This window comes from Symphalangus syndactylus, chromosome 13 (genome assembly GCF_028878055.3).
Source record: "Symphalangus syndactylus isolate Jambi chromosome 13, NHGRI_mSymSyn1-v2.1_pri, whole genome shotgun sequence".
Lineage (NCBI taxonomy): Eukaryota > Metazoa > Chordata > Mammalia > Primates > Hylobatidae > Symphalangus > Symphalangus syndactylus.
In genome coordinates this window covers 105,112,178-105,134,413 of record NC_072435.2, presented here as the reverse complement: position 1 = coordinate 105,134,413, position 22,236 = coordinate 105,112,178, and the positions used below count along the sequence as shown (strand labels likewise).

The 22,236-nt window shown below is 52.3% G+C and overlaps 1 protein-coding gene across 13 annotated transcripts; it reads right to left on the bottom strand.

The window, feature by feature from the left end:
- Positions 1-383: 383 nt before the first annotated feature.
- MVK (mevalonate kinase) lies at positions 384-22,200 on the bottom strand. 13 transcript variants are annotated; one of them, XM_063614508.1, is made up of 12 exons: positions 22,104-22,200; positions 21,078-21,169; positions 19,817-19,988; positions 16,035-16,179; positions 14,423-14,578; positions 11,526-11,629; positions 10,847-10,892; positions 10,481-10,555; positions 6,799-6,889; positions 6,303-6,419; positions 2,456-2,609; positions 384-1,215 (listed from the first exon to the last, which is right to left on the bottom strand). In XM_063614508.1, the coding sequence occupies exons 2-12, from the start codon at positions 21,153-21,155 to the stop codon at positions 1,064-1,066; spliced, it is 1,290 nt and encodes a 429-aa protein (XP_063470578.1). In that variant the 5' UTR covers positions 21,156-21,169; positions 22,104-22,200; the 3' UTR covers positions 384-1,063. The 13 variants fall into 13 exon arrangements, with proteins under 13 accessions (XP_063470578.1, XP_055092657.1, XP_055092660.1 ...); XM_055236682.2 differs by having other exon boundaries at positions 19,841-19,988; positions 22,104-22,181; XM_055236685.2 differs by lacking the exon at positions 10,481-10,555 and having other exon boundaries at positions 19,841-19,988.
- Positions 22,201-22,236: the final 36 nt, after the last annotated feature.

The window sequence follows — 22,236 nt, the reverse complement described above, 5'->3', positions numbered from 1 at the left end:
AGGCACCCGGGCTAGAACATTTGAGTCTGTTTTCTCTATCCAGCCAGTTCATTTCAGAAAGGAAGGCGCGCCCCAGGAGCGATGGCAGGTTCTGCTTTCCTGTCTTACACAGGTCTGTGCTCTCGTGGGTGCTTGTGATTCTGGAGCTAGGAAGCTCAACTTCTCCCTCCGCAGCAGCAGCCTGGAGTTGTGCTGATGGACTGAGAGCCATGTCCCAGTCCCTCTCCAGCAAGGGCCATCTGGGAAAAGCCACCTCATCCCCAAGACACACAACAAAGTGACCCCAAACCCTTATTTCCCCCCATTGCTGAAGAGCTCCATGGAGGAAACAGCTGGAGAGGGGACAGGGACAGAGGAAGGTGCTGGTGGCCTGGAGTCTCTACTGTTGACACAAAATCTTTTTATTCCCATCTTTTCCACAAACCTCTCAGGTACAGATTGGAAGAAACTGCACATGGACCCGGCCTTATTTAACCAGGCCCACCGCCTCCGGGACAGCCGCTGGGGGAGCCCCATCCGCTAGGTAGAAGGGAAAGCCACACCAAGTGCTGAGTGAGCCACCCAGACAGCAGGTGCTCTGGGAGGGAGGGAGGACAAGGGGTAGGGGAAGGCTTCCTGGAGGAGGAGGGAGAGGCCTGGCCCTGAGAGACAGGGGGAGGTCCCTGCAGAGGGAGAGAGAAGGCACACTTCTCCAGGAACCAGGCCCTAGCATCTGAGCATCGGACCCAGGCGGCCAGGGAGAACACAGGCCAAGGCGGGGGCCCGAAGCAGATGGGGCTGTGGGAGCTTCGGGGAAGCAGCCCTTCTCGTCTCAGGTCTGGAGTCTCAGAGGACCCTCCTGGGCCTCCTGCTCGGCTGGCTCCAGAAGATGCAGAGCGCAGACCATGCCTCCCTAGGTCCCACCGCTGGGACTGCAGAGCTCGGCCGGCATCGCCAAGCGGCTGGGGCCTCTCCAGCAGTGTCAGGAGCTAGGTGCCCGCTGGCCAGCACAGAGTCGAACTGCAGCCCCCTGAATAATCCAGAAAGGGGCATCTGGGTGGGGCTGCAGTGTTGTGGGCTCCTCTCAGAGGCCACCCAGGGCTTGCTGGACTCGGCTGTCCAGGGAGGTGGCTGAGTGGATGGAGACGCCAGGGGCACCGATGCTGGTTTCCAAGCAGTCAAAGCCACAGCTGGTCAGGGCCTGCTTCGTGGCCTCCACTTCTGGCTGCTCCAGCCCTGCGGGGAGGGAAGGCAGGTCACCCTTGACAACTCTCTGCTCCATGGGAGAAGCTCATCATATTCAAGGCAAAAGCCCGGGCCTTCCTGCTGTGCCTTCCTGGCTGTGACCCACCTGAGCCAACAGGCCTAGGGTTACCTGCAGCCCCTCTGTGCACTGGAATGCCCAGCCTTGCACCCCCAGGGGTTTAAGGAGCAAGAGTTAAAAACATGGGCTCTCAAGTCACAGGACTCGGCCTTGCCTTGTACTGGCCGTGTGGCCTCAGACAAGTGACTTGCCCTCTCAGTCTCAGTCTCCTCATCTGGGAATGGGGCTAATGATGCCTCCCCGTGCAGAACTTAGGGACGCTTAAAGGAAATAATGCAGGTAAAGTGCCTGGCACAACACCTGGCACAGCGGACACACTCCAGAAATATCAAGTCCCACCATTGTCACGGGCTCTGAACTAGGAACCAACAGTTGGGGTCGGCTGGAGTGAGGATGTGGCCATCTCCTGAGGCCTGGGAGCCATCACGGAGGGTGAGGGGATGCCTGGAGCCTTAAGGGGGCTTAGTGGAAAGCAGAGGGGAAAGGAAGGATGAAGAACAGAGAGGAGGAGATAAAGACGGAAAGAGAAAGGAGGGAAGGAGGGGACAAGGAGCACAGAGGGAAATGGAGGCAGGTGGGAATGGTTAGTGCCTACTGTAGGCCAGGAGGGAGCCTGAGGGAGAGTTAGGTGTCAGGTGGTTAAACACTAGCGGAAGCCCCTTGCCAGGCCCCCAGGCACCAGCGCAGGGGGCTTCCTAAGCCAAGCCCATTACTCAGTCTTGCTCTTTCCCCAGACCAACGGGAAGGAAACCCTTTCGTTCTGTAGCAAGATCAACCCCATCCTGACCACGTCAAGGGGTACAAGTGGGGCAAGATGAGGCAGATGTGGAGAGTGACAATGCCCTGGTTACTTCCCAAGCTTGTGGGGACAGCCCCGATGACAGGAGCCCCAGCCACAGCCCAGCCTTGCACCAGGCTCTCTAGGTGCACTTTCCTGCTTGCATCTGGGCAATGATCTTGCAAGCTAGATACTCTCACCCTTATTTTACCAATGAGGAAGCAAAGACCCAGAGAGGCTAATTAACTTGCCCAAGGCCACAGAGCAGAGCTGAGACCTGTTTCCAGGTCTCTTTTTTCTTTCAAGGGAATTCTCCAGGTGGACCCCTCTTAGGAGCCCAGGCTGGCAGCCTGGCCCACCTACCCCCGGGATACCTGGCTTGAGGAGTGTGATGCCACAGCCGCCACCGCCTGCGCCAGTCAGCTTGCTGTGAAGTCCGTGGGCCCTGGTCACCTGGCAGAGCTGGTCCAGAGAGGCGTGGCCCACGCCGAGGGCATTCAGATGGTGCTGGTTCATGTCAATGAGCTCCTAGGGGAGAAGGTTCCATCTGTTGCCACTTGGCCTGCCTGAGGCCAAGGTCCTATGCCCACCCCTGAGCCTGCCTTGTCCATCTGACAGTTGTTGGCTGGAGACAGCCAACGGCTTTGCCTACCTGGCACCCTGGCCCTCTCCACTTGTAAAAGAATCCTTCTGCTCTGCAGCGTTTCTCATAGAGCTTGGGTAGAGCTGAGCATACCTTCACCATAGCAGTGAGCACATATCCTAGGTCTGGTCACAGAAGCCTCTGGCACTGGTGACTGATCAGGGATGGGCATGTGGCCCAAGCTGGGTCAATCACGGCCCTCCCAGGGTTTCCTCTGCCCCTTCCCACTAGAGGTGCTAAAATAATTAACTTCAGACACAAGTCGCCAAGATGACCTATCTTGCCACATGGTCAGAGATTACGTGGCAGATGGACAGATTCCCGACACATTGTTTCAGCCCCTGGATCGAGCTATACCTGAAGCCATTTACCTCTGGTCTTCTCAGTTGAGAGCCAATACATTCCCTTTCTACAAAAGTCTGGTTGAAATGGATTTCTGCCATTTGCAAGAGAAAAAGTTTCAAATAATATGCCTCCCTACAGCTGCCTTGGGGACTGGTTTCAGAATAAGAACTAGGTATAACTCCAGCAAGGCCATAAGCAGGGAAACAGCTGTTTGTCTAGGTTTCTTCAGTTATTATGCAGGATAAACTTCCTGCTCTTTAAGGATCCAACAAGATGCATGTGGATGAAAAAATAAAACTCACAGCTTCCACTGCCCAGGCACCCAGTAGTTAGATTTCATTTACCAAACACCCACAACATGCTGGGGCTCTAAGAATGGGCGCCCAGCCACGGTCCCAGCCATCAGGAAGTAAAAACCACGGGATTTGGAGTCAAGTAGACCTGTGTTGGAGTCTCGGCTCTGCCCCTTTTTAGTCGTGTGTCCTTGGGCAAGGTCTTCTGCACTGGGTCTGTCTCCTGCTTGTAAACCAGGGTCATAAGAGTATCTGCCTCAGCAGGGTGCGGTGGCTCACGCCTTTAATCCCAGCACTTTGGGAGGTCGAGGCGGGTGGATCACTTGAGGTCAGGAGTTTGAGACCAGCCTGGCCAACATGGCGAAACCCTGTCTCTACTAAATATACAAAAATCAGCCACGTATGTTGGCGCACGCCTGTAATCCCAGCTACTCAGGAGGCTGCAGCACGAGGATCATTTGAACCTGGGAGGTGGAGGATGCAATGAGCCAAGATTGTGCCACTGCACTCCAGCCTGGGTGACAGAGCAAGATGACTCTGTCTCAAAAAAAAAAAAAAAAAAAAATCTGCTTCTTTGCCCTGAGATGAAACAAGGTGAGTTTTCTGTTCAATGCCTGGCATGAGATATGTGGTATTAGTATTTTTATGGGTACGTTACCATCATCCCCACTGTACAAAAGGGGAAACAGAGGCTCAGAGAAGTGACTTGCCCACGATCACTGAGCTAGTAGGTACCAAGCTGGCACTGGAAGGTGGGTCTGCCTGACATAAAGCTCCTGTCTACCCTGCCTCTGAGAGCACCCCGGCATTCCTCACTTCTGTGTGAAGCTCTGTTCCGGGGCACCTGGATTGCCTGTATACCAGGAGTTGCCATCACTGAGGCATCTCTGCGGAGGCCCACCTGGCTCTCCCGCATGGGGACGGCCGGTCCGGCAGGGTTGGGGTGGCCCTCCCCGACAGCCTGCCTCATACCTCGCTCTGCGCCAAGCTCACCATTTTTGACAAATGAGCAGACAGGCATGATGGCCTGGTGGCAGCTCTGGGTGCCTCTCACAAGCCTGATGGGCTGGATGTGAGAGAAGACTTTTGGGGGCCGCTCTCTGCGCCTGAGCACCAGGTGTCACGTTGCCAAGGCAGGTTCCAGACACCTGTCACATTCTGATCCAAAATCTGTCAAGGATCAGATGACAGGTTGTGACACAGGAGAACAGTTCGCTGGTTTGAGTGCAAAGCTGTCCAGGAGCCGAGTTGCGCATTTCAGCGGCTGCCACAGCCAAAAATACACACAATGTAGAATCAACGTGCTGTTCTGTGGCATTCTCCAGGGGCTCGACAGGGTGTATTTTAGGCAGTATTCTATCATTATTAATTTCCTACTCGGGGGGACTGTGTTCCCTCCTTTCTACGTGGAAGGAATCGAGAGCTAGGAAGACAAAGACTGAGGGAATGAGGGCAGAAACACAGGAATTCAATGGAGGCTCTGCCCTGGCACACAGTAGGTGCTCATGACAGATCTGTTGAATAAAGGGGCAGATCAGTCCGTCGGCTGGACCCCTGGCTTGGCCACTCACTAGCTGGATAACCTTGGGGGAAGTCCCTCTTCAGGCCTCAGTTTTTACATCTGTAAAATAGGGATAAGACACCTACTTTACAGGGAGGTGGGTGTGAAGATCAAGTGAAAAGAATCATTTGTAAAAGGCTTGCTTTAGTGGCAGCTTCCACTCAGCACAGGGGCTACAGACTCAAATGCCCACAGGGGGACCGGGAGGCACCAGGCAATGACTACAGAGTGCAGGGCCGGGGGAGGGACTGTGGTGACATGGAGACCGCACGCCCCTCGAAGGGGTCCTCTTCCTGTACCTTCACTGACGGCTGCTGCACAGCCACGGCAGCTAGGGGCCACCCGATCCTCTCATTCGGCAAGGGCAGCCAGATGGCTAACAGCCCACATTCACCAGGCTAGGTGGACTGTGTCCAGGGGGAGCCTGGGCTCTTTGGTTCCCTAAGCTCATGGCACACCAGACATTGTGCTTGCATGTCACCCATGAGACTCCAAGCATTCTTTTTTTTGTGAGACAAGGTCTCACTCTGTTGCCCAGGCTACAAACTTGACCTCCTGGGCTCAAGTGATCCTCCTGCCTCAACCTCTTGAGTAGCTGGGACTACTGGCACGTACCACCACGTCTGTCTAACTTTTGTATTTTTTGTAGAAACAGAGTTTCACCACATTGCCCAGCCTGGTCTCGAACTCCTGGGCTCAAGCAATCCACTTGCCTTGGCCTCCCAAAGTGCTAATACTACAGGTGAGCAACTGTGCCCGTCTAATCTGAGCATTCTTAAGACACTCTAGCGAGGCCACACGTCCAGCAGAAGTGGAGCTGGGATTCACACACAGGCCTGATCACACCCAAAGTACGAGATCACAACCTCTACACTAGAATTATGCAAATGGCAGTGGATGGGGTTACGATGATGAAAAAACAATGTTAGGATCTGTCTGACCCAAAGCAGGTAGTTGACAAGTAGTCGTTGAATGCACCCATGAACTTAGCAATAGCAAGAGAGGGACTAAGAAGTCACCCCTGCACCAACAGAGCACTCTGCATCAGCCAGATCCCCATCTACCTATGTGGGCTGGAGCTCCTTAGAAGTGACCCCAAACCTGTTCCATTGCACTTAGCACGAGCCAGGCCCTGGCCTCCCCTGCACTCTCCCAATTACTCAGAATCACCCGGGAAGAGGCCTGAAAATAAGATACGCTTATATGGCACACAGAGACCTGGGCCCAGGCCAGGGGCTTCTGAGACAATAGGCCAGAGGCAGATCCTGGCCTCTATGTGCTGGCTTCTAGGGGATTCTGAGCACAGCCAGATTGCAGAGCCACTGCCTTGGACAGTGGTGTGGACTCAGTAACCCCGGTTCCTGCAGACAGGCTCTTACTTCCAGCACGAGGTACTGCTCCAGGGCTGGGGCTTCCCCCATCTCTCCCAGCACGCGCTCACACTCCAGGGAGATGGCATCTATTGAGGTCAGGAGGGGAGCCACGATCTCTGGGAACTGGAGAAAAAAAGAAGGAATGGCTGGTGAGGTCTGGGGGCAGGCAGATGCAGGACAGATGCCCCAGCAGTGGGGTGGAGGGAGGAGGTGTTCACACAGCCCGTGCCCATCCTCTGGGGAAACCGCCTCTCTTCTGAGCCTGTTTTTTTGCCTTCCCAGCTGCAAAGTCAGTGTGTCTAACGAGTCCGACCACTATCATTTTCCTGGCCAGGCTACGGGCACGGACGGTACCTTCTTTTCTGCCAAAACCACCTCCCTAAGGGCCTCCAACACCCACCACACTCCCTATAACCCATCAGCCAGAGGGAGACCTCGAAAATCCAGATGTAATTGTGTCCTGGCCTTCCTGAAACCTGCCCAAGAAAGGAACAAGAGTCACCTTGAGCAGCCTGTTTCTGACGCCAGCCACGAGGGCCCTGGTATTGCGAGGGACTTTGGTGTTGGTCAGCAGGATCTGGAGAGCTGGTGGCCTGCAGGGTGAAGAGGAGGCAGGTCCACACTGAACTCAAGACGGAGGAGCTGGGTCAGGACTGGGAGCAGTCCGGGAAGCCGCCCCACCCTGATATGGAGGAAGAAGGGAGGCACAAGAGGTGACACTGGATTGGGGGAGCATGGGGCTCCTGCTGATGGCCACAGCTGCGCCTCCATCCCAGGCCCCGGTTGGGTGGCCATTCTCCCTTGGCTTTTCACTCATTTATTCATTCAACTTCAACTGGGACCTACAACATGCTAGGCACAGCTTAGCCTTGGGGCTGGGGCCAGAGAGAGGATAGGGGAGAAGGTCTGAGAAGGTTTTCCTGGCATGACGTGGACACTGAGAACTGAGGAAGGGTAAGAAGCCACCAAGCAAAGCTAGAAGGGTGAGGATTTCTGGCAGTCGGAGCAGCCTGTGTGAGCCTGGAGGTGGCGGAACCCGGCACAGTCATCCAGTGAGAAATTCAAAGTGGCTATGGCAGAGTACAAGGGGGGGCGAAGGTTCACTTGTGTGGGTCACCCCCACGAAGCTGGAGTTTTAGAAAGACCAAGCCAACAGGCCCTGAGATGGATCACACAGACGGAAGATGCCCAGGCTAGCTGGTGCGGGCAGCGCCACGCACGGGCTCGGTAAATGCGGGGAGGGCAGGGTTGCAGAGAAGGATGGTCCCCAGCATGCTGAGCCCACTCTTGCCCTACCTTGATGGTGCCCAGACGAGCAGCCCTGGTCTAAAACCAGATGTGGTTAGAGTCAGTCATCCCCTTGGCTGCCCCCTGGCACACAGACGTGTCCCAGGCAGCCACGCTGAGCTGACTCTCTAGCATGACCCTGTGGTCCTCACCTGCCCCGGAGGAGCTGCATAAATCCCTCCTAAAGCCACAATCCCAACTGTCCTTGTAGTGAGCCATCTTCGAGGGCTCAAGCCGACATTTCTTGCCATCCAACCTGCCTTTCAGAGGGTGACAGGCCGGGATGGAGGGTGGGGGATTTGGATGAGCTCTGGCCCGAGACAGCTGGAGACGGGCAGAGCCCTTGATACCTTTATTCGCTCTCTTCACAGTTCAAGATTGTAAAATCCAATAGGGCTGGAAAGGGCTGCCAGAAACCTGCTTTATCTCACTGCCCATAAGCCCATGAAATTAATATCGATTCTCAGCCTTGGAGGCTGGCTTTTTTTTTTTTTAAACTTTACAAAAGATGAACATTCTATTTGGTTTTTCTCTTCCCTTCTAAGACAAGCCATTCCTCAAAAGGGCAGCGTTCTGGGAGGCCACATCTTGATCCACTTCACAAACAATGCATTTTTTCTTTACAGAGAGGCACCACGCATGGTTGGTGGGGGGAAGCTCCTTAAGCCATCCATGGGATTAACGTGGAGTCCGGCCCCCAGCTTCTCCGTGAAGCCGCCATCTGCTCCTGTGGCACCCCACAGCAGGCAGCAAAGGTTGGTTTGCTCCATGCTCCCATCCAGCCAGGTGGGAGGAGTTTCGGTGTTGTATCTTCATCTTTCTTAGATAAGTCCTCTGCCGACAGGCCTGTCACCAGCCTCACCAGATCCAGGGCTCATACCCATCCAGCGGCCACCACACAGGGGGTAAGCCTGGTAAGCGCTCCTGTGATCCGGGCTTGGCCACTGCCCCAGCCTCTTCTTCTCTCCTCCCTCCCCAGGCTGCTCACTCCACTCAGCCACCCTGACCTCCCAGCTACTGTGTGACACGCCAGGCAGTGTGCTCATCTCAGGACCTTTGCACCGTGCTTCCTCTGCCGGGACCAGCCCTGCCCCATAGCGGCATGACTCATTCAGGTTTCTGCTCAATGTTCCTTCATCAGCAGCCCCTGACCCCGCATCCAATCGGCCCCCTCCTTCCCTTTGTAGCCTCTGACCCTGCCTTGTTTCCTAAAGGTGCTTAAGACTGCCTGATACGCTCTCACAGACAACTGATTTTTTTCTCCTCTCCCAACAAAGTATGAGTTTCACGGAGGCGGGGCTTTGTTTTGTTCCCTGCAGAGGCCCCGGTGCTCAGCACACAGTAGGTGCTTAATGATACTTGTGGAAAGGATGAATGAACTCGGCCAGCAAACAGGTAAGCACTTCAAAGCCACTGCTTCTGATTGTGTGTTCAAGATCCCCTTAAGTAAACGAGGAGCTGGAGGTCTGGGAGAAGTGACTCACCCGAGGGCACCAGCTGGCAGGTGGGAGAGCTGGACTCAAACCTAGGCCTGCGGACCCAGTGCCTCCACCCAGCACACCAGCAACGCCTGGCCAGTCCCCTGGCCGTTCGCCTGCCTGCCCCCCTTGGAAAGCCTCCTCATTCACCTCCTGATGTCCCCAGTAGACTGTACTCTCAGTGCCTAGCCCAGATCTTCATCAGTTTTCTAGCTCCAGGGCCTAGTCCAGTGCTTAGGCCACGAGTGGCTCTCAGGAGACATTGAAGGAATGAAATGTCACCACTTCCATGAATGATTCCCCAGGCTCGCAGCCAGATCTATGACACCTGTCACTGTCACCCACAGCAGCTTCACAACCCTTCAGGTGTCCTCTCTCTTACGATTACAGTGACCGCCTTCCCCATCAGACCGTGGGCTCCTGAAGACAGGCCGGGGCCCGGGCATTTGAGACTCTTCCACATGATCTAGCTCTGGTTCCACATGGATCCGGGGCAGTGGCAGACCAGCTTCCACCTGGGCGCCCGAGGCTCTCCTGGCAACGACTGCTGGAGCAACCCGAGGAAGCTGTTCCACACTCCTACTGGCTTCTGCGGAGTGCAGAGGTCGGTGGCAAGAGTGATTCTGCCTTCCAGGGGACACTGAGCAATGTCTGGAGATGTTTTTGATTGCCATGCCGAGGGTGCTACTGGCATCTAGTGGGTAGGGGCTGGGGATGGCTACAATGCACAGGGCAGCCCCACCACAAAGAATAACCCAGTCCCAAATCTCAATAGTGCCAACGCTGACAACCCTGACGTACAGCCTTGGAAAGGGAGGCGTGGCTGAGCTGGAACAGAAAGATCCCAGAGAACTAGCCGGGGGCCCAGGTGTGGCGCTGTGGCAGGCTAGGTTATTGAGCCACTAATGGAGTGGCCCAGCTGGCGGGGGCTGTAGGCCAGGACCTGCCACTCATCCATGAAGACCGCCCTGAGTAAAGAAGAGAGAGCCCCAGGACCCTTACTGATGCGAAAAGGCCCATGGAAGTGGCAAAGTGCCTTGGGACAAACACCACCCCACAACTTGATCAAGGGCTTAGGGAACAGCCAAAAAGGCACCTGGCTCCCCTCTGCCATGTGTTTCATTCTAGGCACCCGACAATTCCGCCGTGGGTGCAAACAGAACAGAGGATGCTGAAATCGCACGTGCACGTTTGTGATTCCAATGATTCCAGTGGGAGGGACACAGAAACATAAAACAGGCTGAGAGTCTCCAAATGTCACTTCTGCTCTAAGCCCCTCCCAAGCCTCCCTCCGGCTTCCATCCTGCCTCTGCCCTGTGTGCCTCCATCATGGTGACTCTCACATTGTCCGGTGGTGGCTTTTATGTGTGTGTCTGGTCCCACCCCTCCAAGCAGACTGAGAGCCCTTGGAAACTGTACCCAAGCTTCATCTCTCCATTCCTACGCCCCAGTGCAGCATCATCGGGAACACAGGAAGTAATGGATTCTTGTTTACTAAGCAAATACAGGAATGAATGAATGAGCAGCAAAGGGTCTACGGGCACAGCCATGCATGACTTTCCCTTTCTGATCTCTCTGCAATTTAAGAGCTGAAGGGGAGAAGGAAAGACCCGGTCTTCCCCACCACCCCTGCTTCCTTGCAGCTAGTGGACTGTGAGGGCCACACTGGGGGATGAAGAGCCAGGGACACCTGCCTCCTATGGTACTTCCCAAAGGTGCAGAGCTATGCCCCTTGCACACATCGATGCAGCCATGGCTGAATGTGCTGCTCCACCCCCAGGTTACCTCTTTAAGGATGAAATCTTCCCTTGATGGTATCGGAGGGCTCCTCCTAAAGAGAAAAACCAGCGGGTCAGAGCTGTGGGAAAAGCTAACACATCTGTGCACTTGGGAGAGAGGCTGAACCTTGGGTTGGGTTCATTTTGCCCCATTCAGGAAAGAGGCTAAGTAATGAGTCAGCCCAGCTTCAGTTACAAAAGGTGCAGGAGGGCAAAAGGTCCCCGAAGCCCCACCAGGAAGCTTTCGCCAGGCCTTGGATTCTTGGGTCCCCCTCCCTCCAGACTGTCCAGCTTCCCCCGACAGGCCACATGGTGAAGGTGAGGCCCGGGACACAGCATCTGGGCCCTGTAAGCAAGAGTCCTTGCCAGAGGGGAGGCCACCTGGGTGGTGTGGTGTGCAAACTCCATGGCAACGGCTCTGCATCCTGAACCTACAGCTCCCTTGGGGAGCTCGTGGAAGCTGCAGCTTCCCAGGCCCCAGTCCCACCCCCAGAGATTCTGATTCAGGGGGTGTGAGGCAGGGCCCCAAGACTTCTCCCCATTCCCCCCAAAATAGGAAAATGCTATTTTTTCCAGAATCCGTTGATTTGATTCCTCCCAAACCAGCACAGACTCTTGGGCACCTAACCATTGTAATAAGAATTTTTAAAATAACAAAAATAAAATAAACCCGAGGCCGCACCTACCCCAGGTGCTGACAGCATTGTCCACTCCGGAGGGGTTCCCGTGAATCATTCTCTCCCCTTGGAAGGCCCACTTGTTAATTAGCTCCAAATCCTCCTTGGTCCACCTGAAGACACAGATGTTCATCTTTACTGTGGCAGTGAGGAGTGGGGCTGGGGAGGGGTCGCCTGGGGCTGTGCTGGGGAGGCCAAGGCGCATAAGAGCTTGGGCCCTTGAGCTCAGAAAGAACAAGTCCACTCTGAACCTCTCCAGCTACGGAGTGTGCCAAGTGTGCGCCCTTCCCTCTGAAGCCCACCTGGTGCAGTCAAAACAGCCTGGGCTTTGGACTCCCGTGGTCCTACTTTGCCTCTTTTTTCTTTTTTTTTGAGACAGAGTCTCACTCTGTCGCCCAGGCTGGAGTGCAGTGGTGCAATCTCAGCTCACTGTCTCCTGGGTTCAAGTGATTCTCCTGCCTCAGCCTCCTGAGTAGCTGGGATTACAGGCACCTGCCACCACGCCTGGCTAATGTTTGTATTTTTAGTAGAGATGGGTTTTTGCTCTGTTGGCCAGGCTGGTCTCGAACTCCTGACCTGAAGCAATCTGCCCACCTCAGCCTCCCAAAGTGCTGGGATTACAGGCGTGAGCCACCATGCCCAGCCAGTGAGCCCTTTTTGGAGCCCATCCTACCACTGACTCACTGGGCATCTGTGAGCAACTGCTTCATCTCAAACCCTCAGTTTTCTCATCCATAAAACAGGGATAATAGTGTCTATCTCACTGAGGATATTGAGATGGAAAAAACACACAAGTGCTTTGTGTAATGCCCAGGAGATAGGATGTGCTCCCCTCAAAATACGCTGTCTGGGGTCACAGTGCCTGGGGGCCTGGTTCAATCACTTACTTGCTATGGAGCCCTGAGCAAGTCAATTACCTGCTTTAAGTCTCTTTCTTCATCTGCCAAATAAGGATTTTTACGGACTTGGCAACTCACATGGTAGCTGTGAGACTATGATTAATAATGAGTTAACATCAGTTAACATACTATTGATTTAGCATGTGCCAAACATTGTGCTAAATGCTTTCTCAAATGGACCATTGAGAAATGGTCCATAATCCTCCCAATTGTGCCCTACAGGGAAGGTACAATAATTATCCTGTTTCTTATAGAAATGGAAACTGAGGCTTGGATGGGTCAAACAGCATCCTGGAGATCACAGTGCTACTCACTGGTGGGTCAGGACCACATCTGCTGACTTGGAGCCCAAGCTCTTAGCTACTAACTTAATGGTGCCAACAAGATACACTCACTTATTCATTCAGCATTTATTGAGCAACTGCTATGTGCCTGTGACTAAGCTCCTAGTAGGAAGCAAAACAGACAAGGTCCCTGACTTCTTGGAGCTTAGAGTCTAATGGAGAAAGTGAAGGTCAGTAAGCAATCAGTATTCAAATACAAACAAATCCATGACACTGCGATATGTGACTTCAAAGCAGGTGTTTCTGTAAGAGCACTATGGGCTGAATTGCTGGGCGCTGGTGGGGGTTGGTGGTGCTTGAAGGACAAGGGGAGCCAGCTAGGCAAGCTGTGTGTGAGGGGTGCATTCCAGACACACCACCTGTGCAGCACTGGAACCACACCAGAGCTGGCTGGCCTTTCCCAGGGACCAAAAGGTGGCAGTGTGCCTGGGAAGAAGTGAGTGATGGAGGTGGGGGAAGGTAACTCAGGCAGCTGACCTAGCCCAGGGCCTGGCCCTCTCAACAAATGTGAGTCTTCCTCCTGCTCTACACAGTTTGTTTTTTAGGGGGCTCAGATTTGAGTCTTCAAAGGAGACTGGGCTCCAGTCCTTTCCGACTCAGAAACACATGATGGGTGGGGTGGGGTGGGAGGTCTACTCTCCCTAAGGGTTCTGAGAAGGAATGACTGGCCTTCAGGGGAAGGTGGGAGAAATGGTTAGAAGCAGCATAAGAACACACACACGTGCAGGCGCACACACACAGTCACCCTCCACCTTTTGAAAGACAGGGCCAGTCCGTTGGCCCGTGGAGAATCACTTGAACCTGGAGGCAGAGGTTGCAGTGAGCCAAGATCACACCACTGCACTCCAGCCTGGGTGACAGAGCGAGACTCCGTCTCAAAAAACAAACAAACAAAAAAACTAAGCTGAGAAAACAAAACAAAACAAAACAAAACAAAAAACAAGCCCAGGAAGAGGACACAGCTCTGCATTTGGGGGCCTCATCCACAACTCCTGGTCCTGGGACAAACTGCATAACCTCTGCGCACTGGGTGGTTTCTCAAGGAGCATTCTCCTAATGATAGAAATGGTCTGTGGTCAAGCCTGTCTGGACAGGCCTCACTGACTCACGTGGTCAGTAGGAAGGCAGAGAGGTGACATGCCCTCCATGGAGACGGCCCTGTAGGAGGAGAGATGCCCTAGTCTAATGGGCACACCCCCTAATGTGGATTTCTCAGCACACTGTAGTTTCTTTCACAGCCGTGTGGTAAAACTGGACGATCACCCCTAGGGCACTATCATTACCATACAGAGGAGGACACTGTCCTAGCCTGAGTCCATGCAGAGGTGGGAGGGTTCATCTAACCCGCTGCCCTCTAGATCTGGACTCCAGCTCTTTCTACCATACCATGGGCGCTTGAACCCAACAGAGCCAAGACGGGGGTGAGCAGAGGTGGTGGAGAGCAGGAGAGAAAAGCTCAGACTCTGAGTTCAAATCCCACTCTGTCAGCACTAGCCGTGTGGCCCTGGGCCAGCCATTTGACCTCTCGGGGCTCAGCTTCCTCATCTTAAATATGGCCACTATGACACCTCTCACCTCACAGGGAGGTGGTGAGGTCTCAGAGAAGCCACGCCCCCATCCTGCCGTGCGGGAGGGACACTGGCCAGGTAAGGACCACGGTTACCTGTTGACGCAATCTCCGTCCTTCAGCGGGTTTGGGATCTCCTCGCACACAGTCAGGAGGGCTGCTGCCAGACTCACCGAGTAGGCGGCGCTGGAGCCCAAGCCCGCCCCAGGGGGCAGCTCCGACCACACTACGATATCCAGGCTCGGCAGGGCCCTGAAACACACCAGGGCGCAAAACGTGACTCTCCCGCAGGGCAGTGGGGTGCCAGCACTGAACCAGGGGCCGGGCCCAGGCCTGACTCCAAGCATCTGGTCCAGTTTTCTCAATTGGGGGAGAATTCCTGACCCCAAATGTATCCCTATTGAACATCAGGAACTCATGCTGAATCGGACAACTAGAAAACAGGTACCAGGTTCATTTAAATCCCTGGGTCATCCAACCAGAGCCCTTCCCAGAAGCACCTGGCAAGCCGTCAACCCTTCTCCCACCTCCTTCCTGTGCCCACATGCTAGGCTTTTCTGTGGGCCTGCTCTGAGCACAGGCTGGCCCCTCTGCCTGCAATAGCCTTGCACCTCCTTATCCCCCAGAGAAATCCCTACCCATCTTTCAAGGCCTTATCAAATGTCGCTTCCACTGTGATACTTTCCGTAGCTACCCACAAAGACCCTCCTGGCTCCCTTTCTAGGACCCCCTGCCTGCCCTCCCTCCCTCCACCACTGCCTCACCACCGCACACTAGGATTGTGTGTTCCCTGGGGCCTCTCCCACCAGATGGTGCTCCCCAACCATGTGTAACACGGGGTCTGCTTTTGATCACCAGAAAGGTCCGAATCGTTACATCTTACATGTATTTCCCCCAAGTGAGAACTGTCAAACTTCGTGTTTGGTAATTTCCACGAAGAGCTTTTCCCATTTCCCAAATATAAAAATTGTAATAATGTGCGTCTTCAAATTCCACATACCCACCCCATCCAGCCTGGAAGATTCTGGAATGCCCCTCACCCACTTAAGGGGACATGCCTCTCTTGTGTTGAAATTCTGCTTCGGACAGCAAGTATCAGGCCGTTTCCAAATGTGTCCTCAGCATAGAGCCTGACTGAACCAGCATCTGCTGCTCAAGGGAAGGGCTGCCCCTTGAGGTTTTCCCTTTGGGTTCTGGACAAAAAACAAAAAAAAAACAAAAAAAAAACAACAACAACAACAGAGAGGCTGGGGCTGGGTGCAGTCACTCATGCCTCTAATCCCAGCACTTTCAGAGGCCAAGGCAGTTGGATCACATGAGCCCAGGAGTTTGAGACCAGCCTGGGCAACACAGTGAGACCCCATCTCTATAAAAATTTAAAAATTAGCCAGGCGTGGTGGTGCGCACCTGTAGTCCCAGCTACTTGGGAGGCTGAGGCAGAAGGATCACTTAAGCCTGGGAGGTCGAGGCTGGAGTCAGCTGAGATCGTACCACTGCGTTCCAGCCTGGGTGACAGAGAGACCCTGTCTCAAAAAACTGGCATGCCATATATACCGTGTCTGGCAGGGTGCCTGGCACATGGTGAGGACAAACAATGGCTGCCGCTCTAGAAGAGAGCATGTGCATTCTCCAGCAGCAATGACAGAAACCCTTCCTTTTTCTCCATGGGAGGCTGAATCTGGACTCCTTCCCCAGACCACGCACACACCTCTGCTTCCGGCAGATGGACAGGTATAAGTAAAGAAAGGCCAGCACAGCCAGGCGCTTGGTGACAGCACAGTCGTCAGGCAAGCCTGCAACCTCCTTTAGCTTCTCCACTTGCTCTGGGGTGGGTGTTGTGACATCACCTTGTTCTGTTCCACGGGCAAACAAGCAAACACAAGTGGGTGAGAGGGACTTTGGTGCTTTATAAACAACAGAATACAGAAAACCGACTAGTCACTGGAATCGGAACATGGATGGACATGAATTTATGGTCTGAACCCCACACTCAAGTCTGTTCATTGGCTTTAGGCAGACTTAGGTTTGAGTCCCAACTGTGCCATTTACTGGCCATGTGACTCAACCTCCCTGAACCTGTTTCCCGTCTTGGTAAAACAGGGATAACAACAGTGCCTCTTCATATGGTTGTCATTGAAAGTAAAGTTAAATAAGTTAAATAAGGGGTGTAAACTCTTTAGCACAGCACCTGGCATGTAGTAAGTGCTAATTAACAGTAGTTTTAAGGCTGGGTGCAGGCGCTCATGCCTGTAATCTCAGTACTTTGGGGGGCTGAGGTGGGCAGATCACTTGAGCCTAGGAGTTTGAGACCAGCCTAGGTAACATGGCGAAACCCCAACTCTACAGAAAGTACAAAAACTAGCCAGGCATGGTGGCGCACACCTGTGGTCCTAGCTACTCGGAAGGCTGAGGCAGGAGGATCGCCTGAGCCCAAGAGGTTGAGGAAACCGTGAGCTGTGCTCGCACCACTGCACTCCAGGCTGCATAACTGAGTGAGACTCTGTCTCAAAAAAAAAAAAAAAAAATTGTAGTCTTAAAACAAACACACACAGACACACACAGAGAATGTTGGCTCAATCACACAAGGGCCTAGGTTTCACCTTCCATTGTATAAAACCAAAATCAAAAGAGTATTAAGTTAACCCCCCAAAATATTTCCCTCCTCCAAAAGATAATCGTGAGGAATAGGACAGTGTAAATGCGAGGCGGTACCTGGGCAGAAGGGGAGGGTGAGGCAGGTTGTTCCCAGGGATGTACAGGAACCTGGGCCACTTTCCTCTGAGACACTGAGAAGGCAGAGCCTTTCTGGCCAGCTCACCTTCACAAATCACTCGCTGAGCCTCGGGTCATTCTCAAGGGACTGGGAAATGGAATTGGGTGTGTGTGTGTTAGGAAACTTTGGGCACCAGTTAAGTACTGGGTAAATATATGTTGAATGGATTAATGATATACTCAAATGGCCAAGTCATGACATCATTGAGAACTCAGGTATTTCAGAGCTTTGTAATTGAGATGGAACAGCTGTTAAGAGCCGGGACTTTGGGGCTAGGAGAAACCTGGGTCTGAATCCTTTCAGTGTTACCAACAAGTGTAACCTGAGCCACTTGACCTCTGAACTTTAATTTTCAAATCTGTACAATGGGGATGAATACCACCACCTACTTCCAGGGAATGCTGGCGAATTCTAAGAGTGCTAACATATGTGAACACACTTAGTGCCTGGCACACATAAGTACCCAATAAGTGTTCACTGTAGTAGCAGGGTGCAGTGGTATGTGCCTATATTCCCAGCTACTCGGGAGGCTGAGGCAGAAGAACACTTGAGCCCAGGAATTTGAGACCAGCCTGGGCGACATAGTAAGACCCTGCCTCTTAAAAAAAAAAAAAAAAGTTCAATGTTTATTACTATCAGGAGGGAGCAAAAGGACACTGAAAGAAAGATGGTAGATCTTTGCAACCTAGAAGATGGTATGTCTCCCAGCGCTCCAAAACTAACAAGCCCTTCCCTGCATAATGCACTCTGTGTCGCACCCCTAGTGCCTGCCTCCAGTGTCGTCAGATCCTCATGGCAGCCCTCAGTCAGGAAACATGTCTCTGCTCCGAGGCCCAGAGGATGAAGTGACCTGCCCCAGGTTCACTGAGGTAGTTGGAGTGGTCTGAGACATGTTCCCCCACACCTGGCTGCTTCCACCCCAAGCTACTGACATACACAAGTTGCAGCTGGTTCTCAGGAGACATTTCTGGTCTGGCTGGGCGGCCCTATTCACCTTGGAAAGCAAGTTCCATGTGATCTGGCTGGTTGTTTTCAGATGCACGCTCCAAAGGAGTAGCTTTTAACTGAGGTGTCCCCAGAATCACCCAAGGAACCCCTTTCAAAAACTCCTACCACCACTACCAACTCCCAATAAGAGAGGGGCAGAGCCAGGAGCCCATCCATCCGTATTGGTTAAAACAAAAACAACCACCACCATCACAAAAAACTCCTGGGTGATTCCAAGATATGAGGTTAAAAAGGGCTGCTCTAAAATGAGGATTTTGGCCGGGCACAGTGGATCTCACCTGAAACCCCAGCACTTTGGGAGCCCAAGGTGGGAAAGTGGAAAACTGCTTGAGGCCAGGAGTTCCAGACCAGACTGGGCAACACAGCAAGACCCCATCTCAACAAGTGAAATGAGAATTTTCAACTCTTCCTCCATCCCCATACGGCATATGGGAGTGACTGTGGTGTCTCATGGGGAATGGGAAGCAGGTGTCAAGGGTTCAGGTGCAGTCTAAGGAAAAAACCCAAGAAGATTCTCATTTACCCCACTCTGGCTGAGAAACACTGTTCCAAAGAACAAGGCTTCAGCCCAGGGAGCAGACAGTAAACTGACAACAGAGAAAACACACGTCAGCTCTGGGGCAGGTGCAGGGGACTCCACTGATGGAAAAAGCTGGCCTGTTTATGAGTGGATGAAATCTTCACAGTGCTGTCAAAAATCAGCACACACACCTGACACGCAAAGAAAAAATCGGTACTTCTGAATGGTTTATATGGCCTGACCCAATTTTGGTTAAAAAACCAAGATATCTCCCTGTCTCTATCAATCTTTCTATCAATCTACAGAAAATCACCCAGAAGGATTAATGCCTAAATGCTTGGAGTCATTACTGGGGTCGGGGAAAGGAGAAGGGAAATAATAGGTGATTTTTAAAATTACAATGTCCCAGTATTGACTATATTTTCCAATAATAAGCATAGGTAACTTGTACTTATATTAAAAATTTTTTTTTTTTTTTGAGATGGAGTGTTGCTCTGTCCCCCAGGCTGGAGTGCAATGGCACAATCTCGGCTCACTGCAACCTCTGCCTCCCAGGTTCAAGCGATTCTCCTACCTCAGCCTCCTGAGTAGCTGAGATTACAGGTGTGTGCCACCACACCCAGCTAATTTTTGTATTTTTAGTAGAGACAAGGTTTCGACATGTTGGCCAGGCTGGTCTCAAACTCCTGACCTCAGGTGATCCGCCCACCTTGGCCTCCCAAAGTGCTGGAATTACAGGCATGAGCCACTGTGCCTGGCCTACTTTTATCAATTTTTAATTATACAAAATGCCAATATATTCTCCTCATTTAAAACATGTGTCACTTTGTCTACTCTCTGGTCCTAGGTCTCTCCCAGGAGAACTAATCACCACTGCCAATCTGATGTCTATGCCCCCGAGACCTTTTCTATCATTTATACACATATTTATACTTAAATACATATGTTTGCTGTTCTGCATTTTTTTCACTCAACAATAGGCCTTGATGATCTGTCCACAACAGCCCCCAGAGATCCAATGCATTGTTTTACACTTATAAATTAAAAAAAAAAAAAAAAAGATAAAAGGAGTGAAGCTAATGTTATGAGGTCAGGGTAGAAAACACCCTGGAAATAGCTGGCCCCTGGCTCCCTTGGGGACAGCCCAGAATACCTGGCCAGCTGCCCTCTCTGTAGGCTCTTACCACACCTGGTTTCTCCTCCTTGCCCTCACCCAGAAAGCTTGTGTCCAGTGACTGAAGCCTGGCCACATCCCAGGCCCGCTTGATACCAATGTTGGGTAAGCTGAGGTCCACTTTCCCATTGCTGTGGGGTTGAAGCCGGAGGAATGTTCTCAAGTTCAAGGCTACAGCCAGTGCTACCTATAGAATAAAAGACAAAAGCAATAAGCCTGAGGGTGGGTGGCAAAGGGGCCAGGACCCACATGCTAAGAAGAGAGCAAACATAAGCACAGAGGCCACCCCTAGCCGTGCCCTTGCCAGACACTGCCAATCAACCTTGGCATGCTCTCCCACTAAGCCTGGGCACAGCCACCATCAATCAGCTAAAAATTAACATCCACTTTCCCTCTGCCTGCAAAATTTCAGAGGTTCTCAACACCAAGGAATCATTTCCCAATAATCACCATGGTTTCAATGAGAAATATAAGAACATAAAGAATAGCAGTGAGAAGCCAGGTGTGGTGGCTCATGTCTATAATCCCAGCACTTTGGGAGGCCAAGGCAAGAAGATCACTTGAGCCCAGGAGTTCGAGACCAGCGTGGTGTCAGACCACGTCACCACAGAAAAATAAAAGAAAAAAATTAGTGGGGCATGGTGGTGCACACCTGTGGTCCCAGCTACTTGAGAGGCTGAGGTTGGAGGCTGCAGTGAGCCATGATTGCAAGACTGCACTCCAGTGACAGAGCAAGACTCTGTCTCAGGAAAAAAAAAAAAAATAGCAGAGTTCAGCAGGGGTGGTTTCAGACAGACTTAGGTTCACACTAAGCTCTACCAAAGTATATAGGACTTGGATCAGGTTACCACTTCTCTCCTAAGCCTCAGTTTGCACATTTGTAAAATAGGATAATAAAAGGGTATGCCTTGGGGGTAGTTGTAAGGGTAAAACGAGATAATGGATATTTCCAACTCCTTTGCTAGATCATCCTTCCAACTTCTAAATGTCTTAGTGCCCCGGAGCTGGAGCCTCTTTCCTTCTGCATCAAAGCTCACTCCTAGGTGAACTCATTCCACTCACAGGGCTTTATATATCATCTTTTTGCTATCATACCGAGCGAGGCCCAAGAATCCCTTCAGTGGGCATAAGAAATCTTTTCCTTGCCTGGCAGGGGAGAAACTGATCTCTCTGATCTGCTCCCAAGCTGTGCCTCAGGGTGTCCTTTTACCTTCTTATGAAATTAGCATCAGGGAGAAGGGGTACCCAATCCTTAAAGGCTCTAACCGCTTTGTACCTTGCCATGTACCACGGCATGTTCTCCATGAAGGATGACTTTCCCCGGAGCAGACACCAGTAGGACTTCTGACAACATGGCTCCTGGGAATCCTAAAAGGGAAAGCCAGTGAGAAGAGCAAAGATCTCTAGGTGTCAGAACCAGCAGAAAGAGATCTTAGAACACCTAGTTCAAGCCCATCATAATAACAAAACAGGTAACCCTCCAGCACTTGCTATGTGCCAGAAAGGCAATGCAGGATCAACTGGACACATCCAACAGATCTGGGTTCAAATGCCAGCTCCTCCACTCCCCAGTGATGTCATCTTGGTTAACTCACTTAAACGGCTATGAACCTCGGTTTCCCCACACGTTACATGGAGAGAAAACAACCGTACCTACCTCAGTGGATGTTAGGAAGGTTAAATTAACGCAAGGGAAACACTTAGCAGTGTCTGGCACCTACTAATCATTCAATTACTGAGAGCTATTTATTACTGGCTCTGTTCTTCGTTTCAGCTTTTACAACTACTACTATTAAAGGTAGAAATTTACATGAAATCATGGAGCAGAAAGAACTCTTTGCTGGACACTTAGGCTGTTTCCAATGTGTCACAATTTTATAAAGAAGGCTGCAGAAAACACCCAGTACGCCTCGTTTTGCACACTTAAATGAGTATTTCTGCAGGACAGAGTCCTAGAAAGGAGCTTGCAGGGTCTATAGGTGTGTGCAATTTACACTTTTATAAATAACGCAAAATTGCCCTCCGCTTAAGGCTTTACGTAGATTACCTTACGCTAAGATTCAAGTGTATTATGAGCTAAGTACTATCGTGATCCCCATTTCTTAGAAAAACTGAGGCTCAGAGCAGGGAATCCCCTTGCTTGTCAAGCTCAAAATCACGACTGTCGGATTGAGGTCGCCAACCCCTCGGGGCAAGACTCTCAGAGCTGAGGAAACTGAGACACAGAAGCTAGACGCCTGGCTCAGGGTCGTCCTGGGTCTAGGACCTCGCGCCACCCGGCCCCGCGACCCCGGCCTCTCACCTGCCGCCGCCGCCTCCCCGGCCGCCGCCCCTCCGCGCCGGAGCCGGAACAGCTCCCCAACTCCGGCAGCCCAGAGCGCCCGTGCCTCAAGGGGAGGAGGCGCTGTCCTTCAGGCCAGCCAATCAGAGCGCGC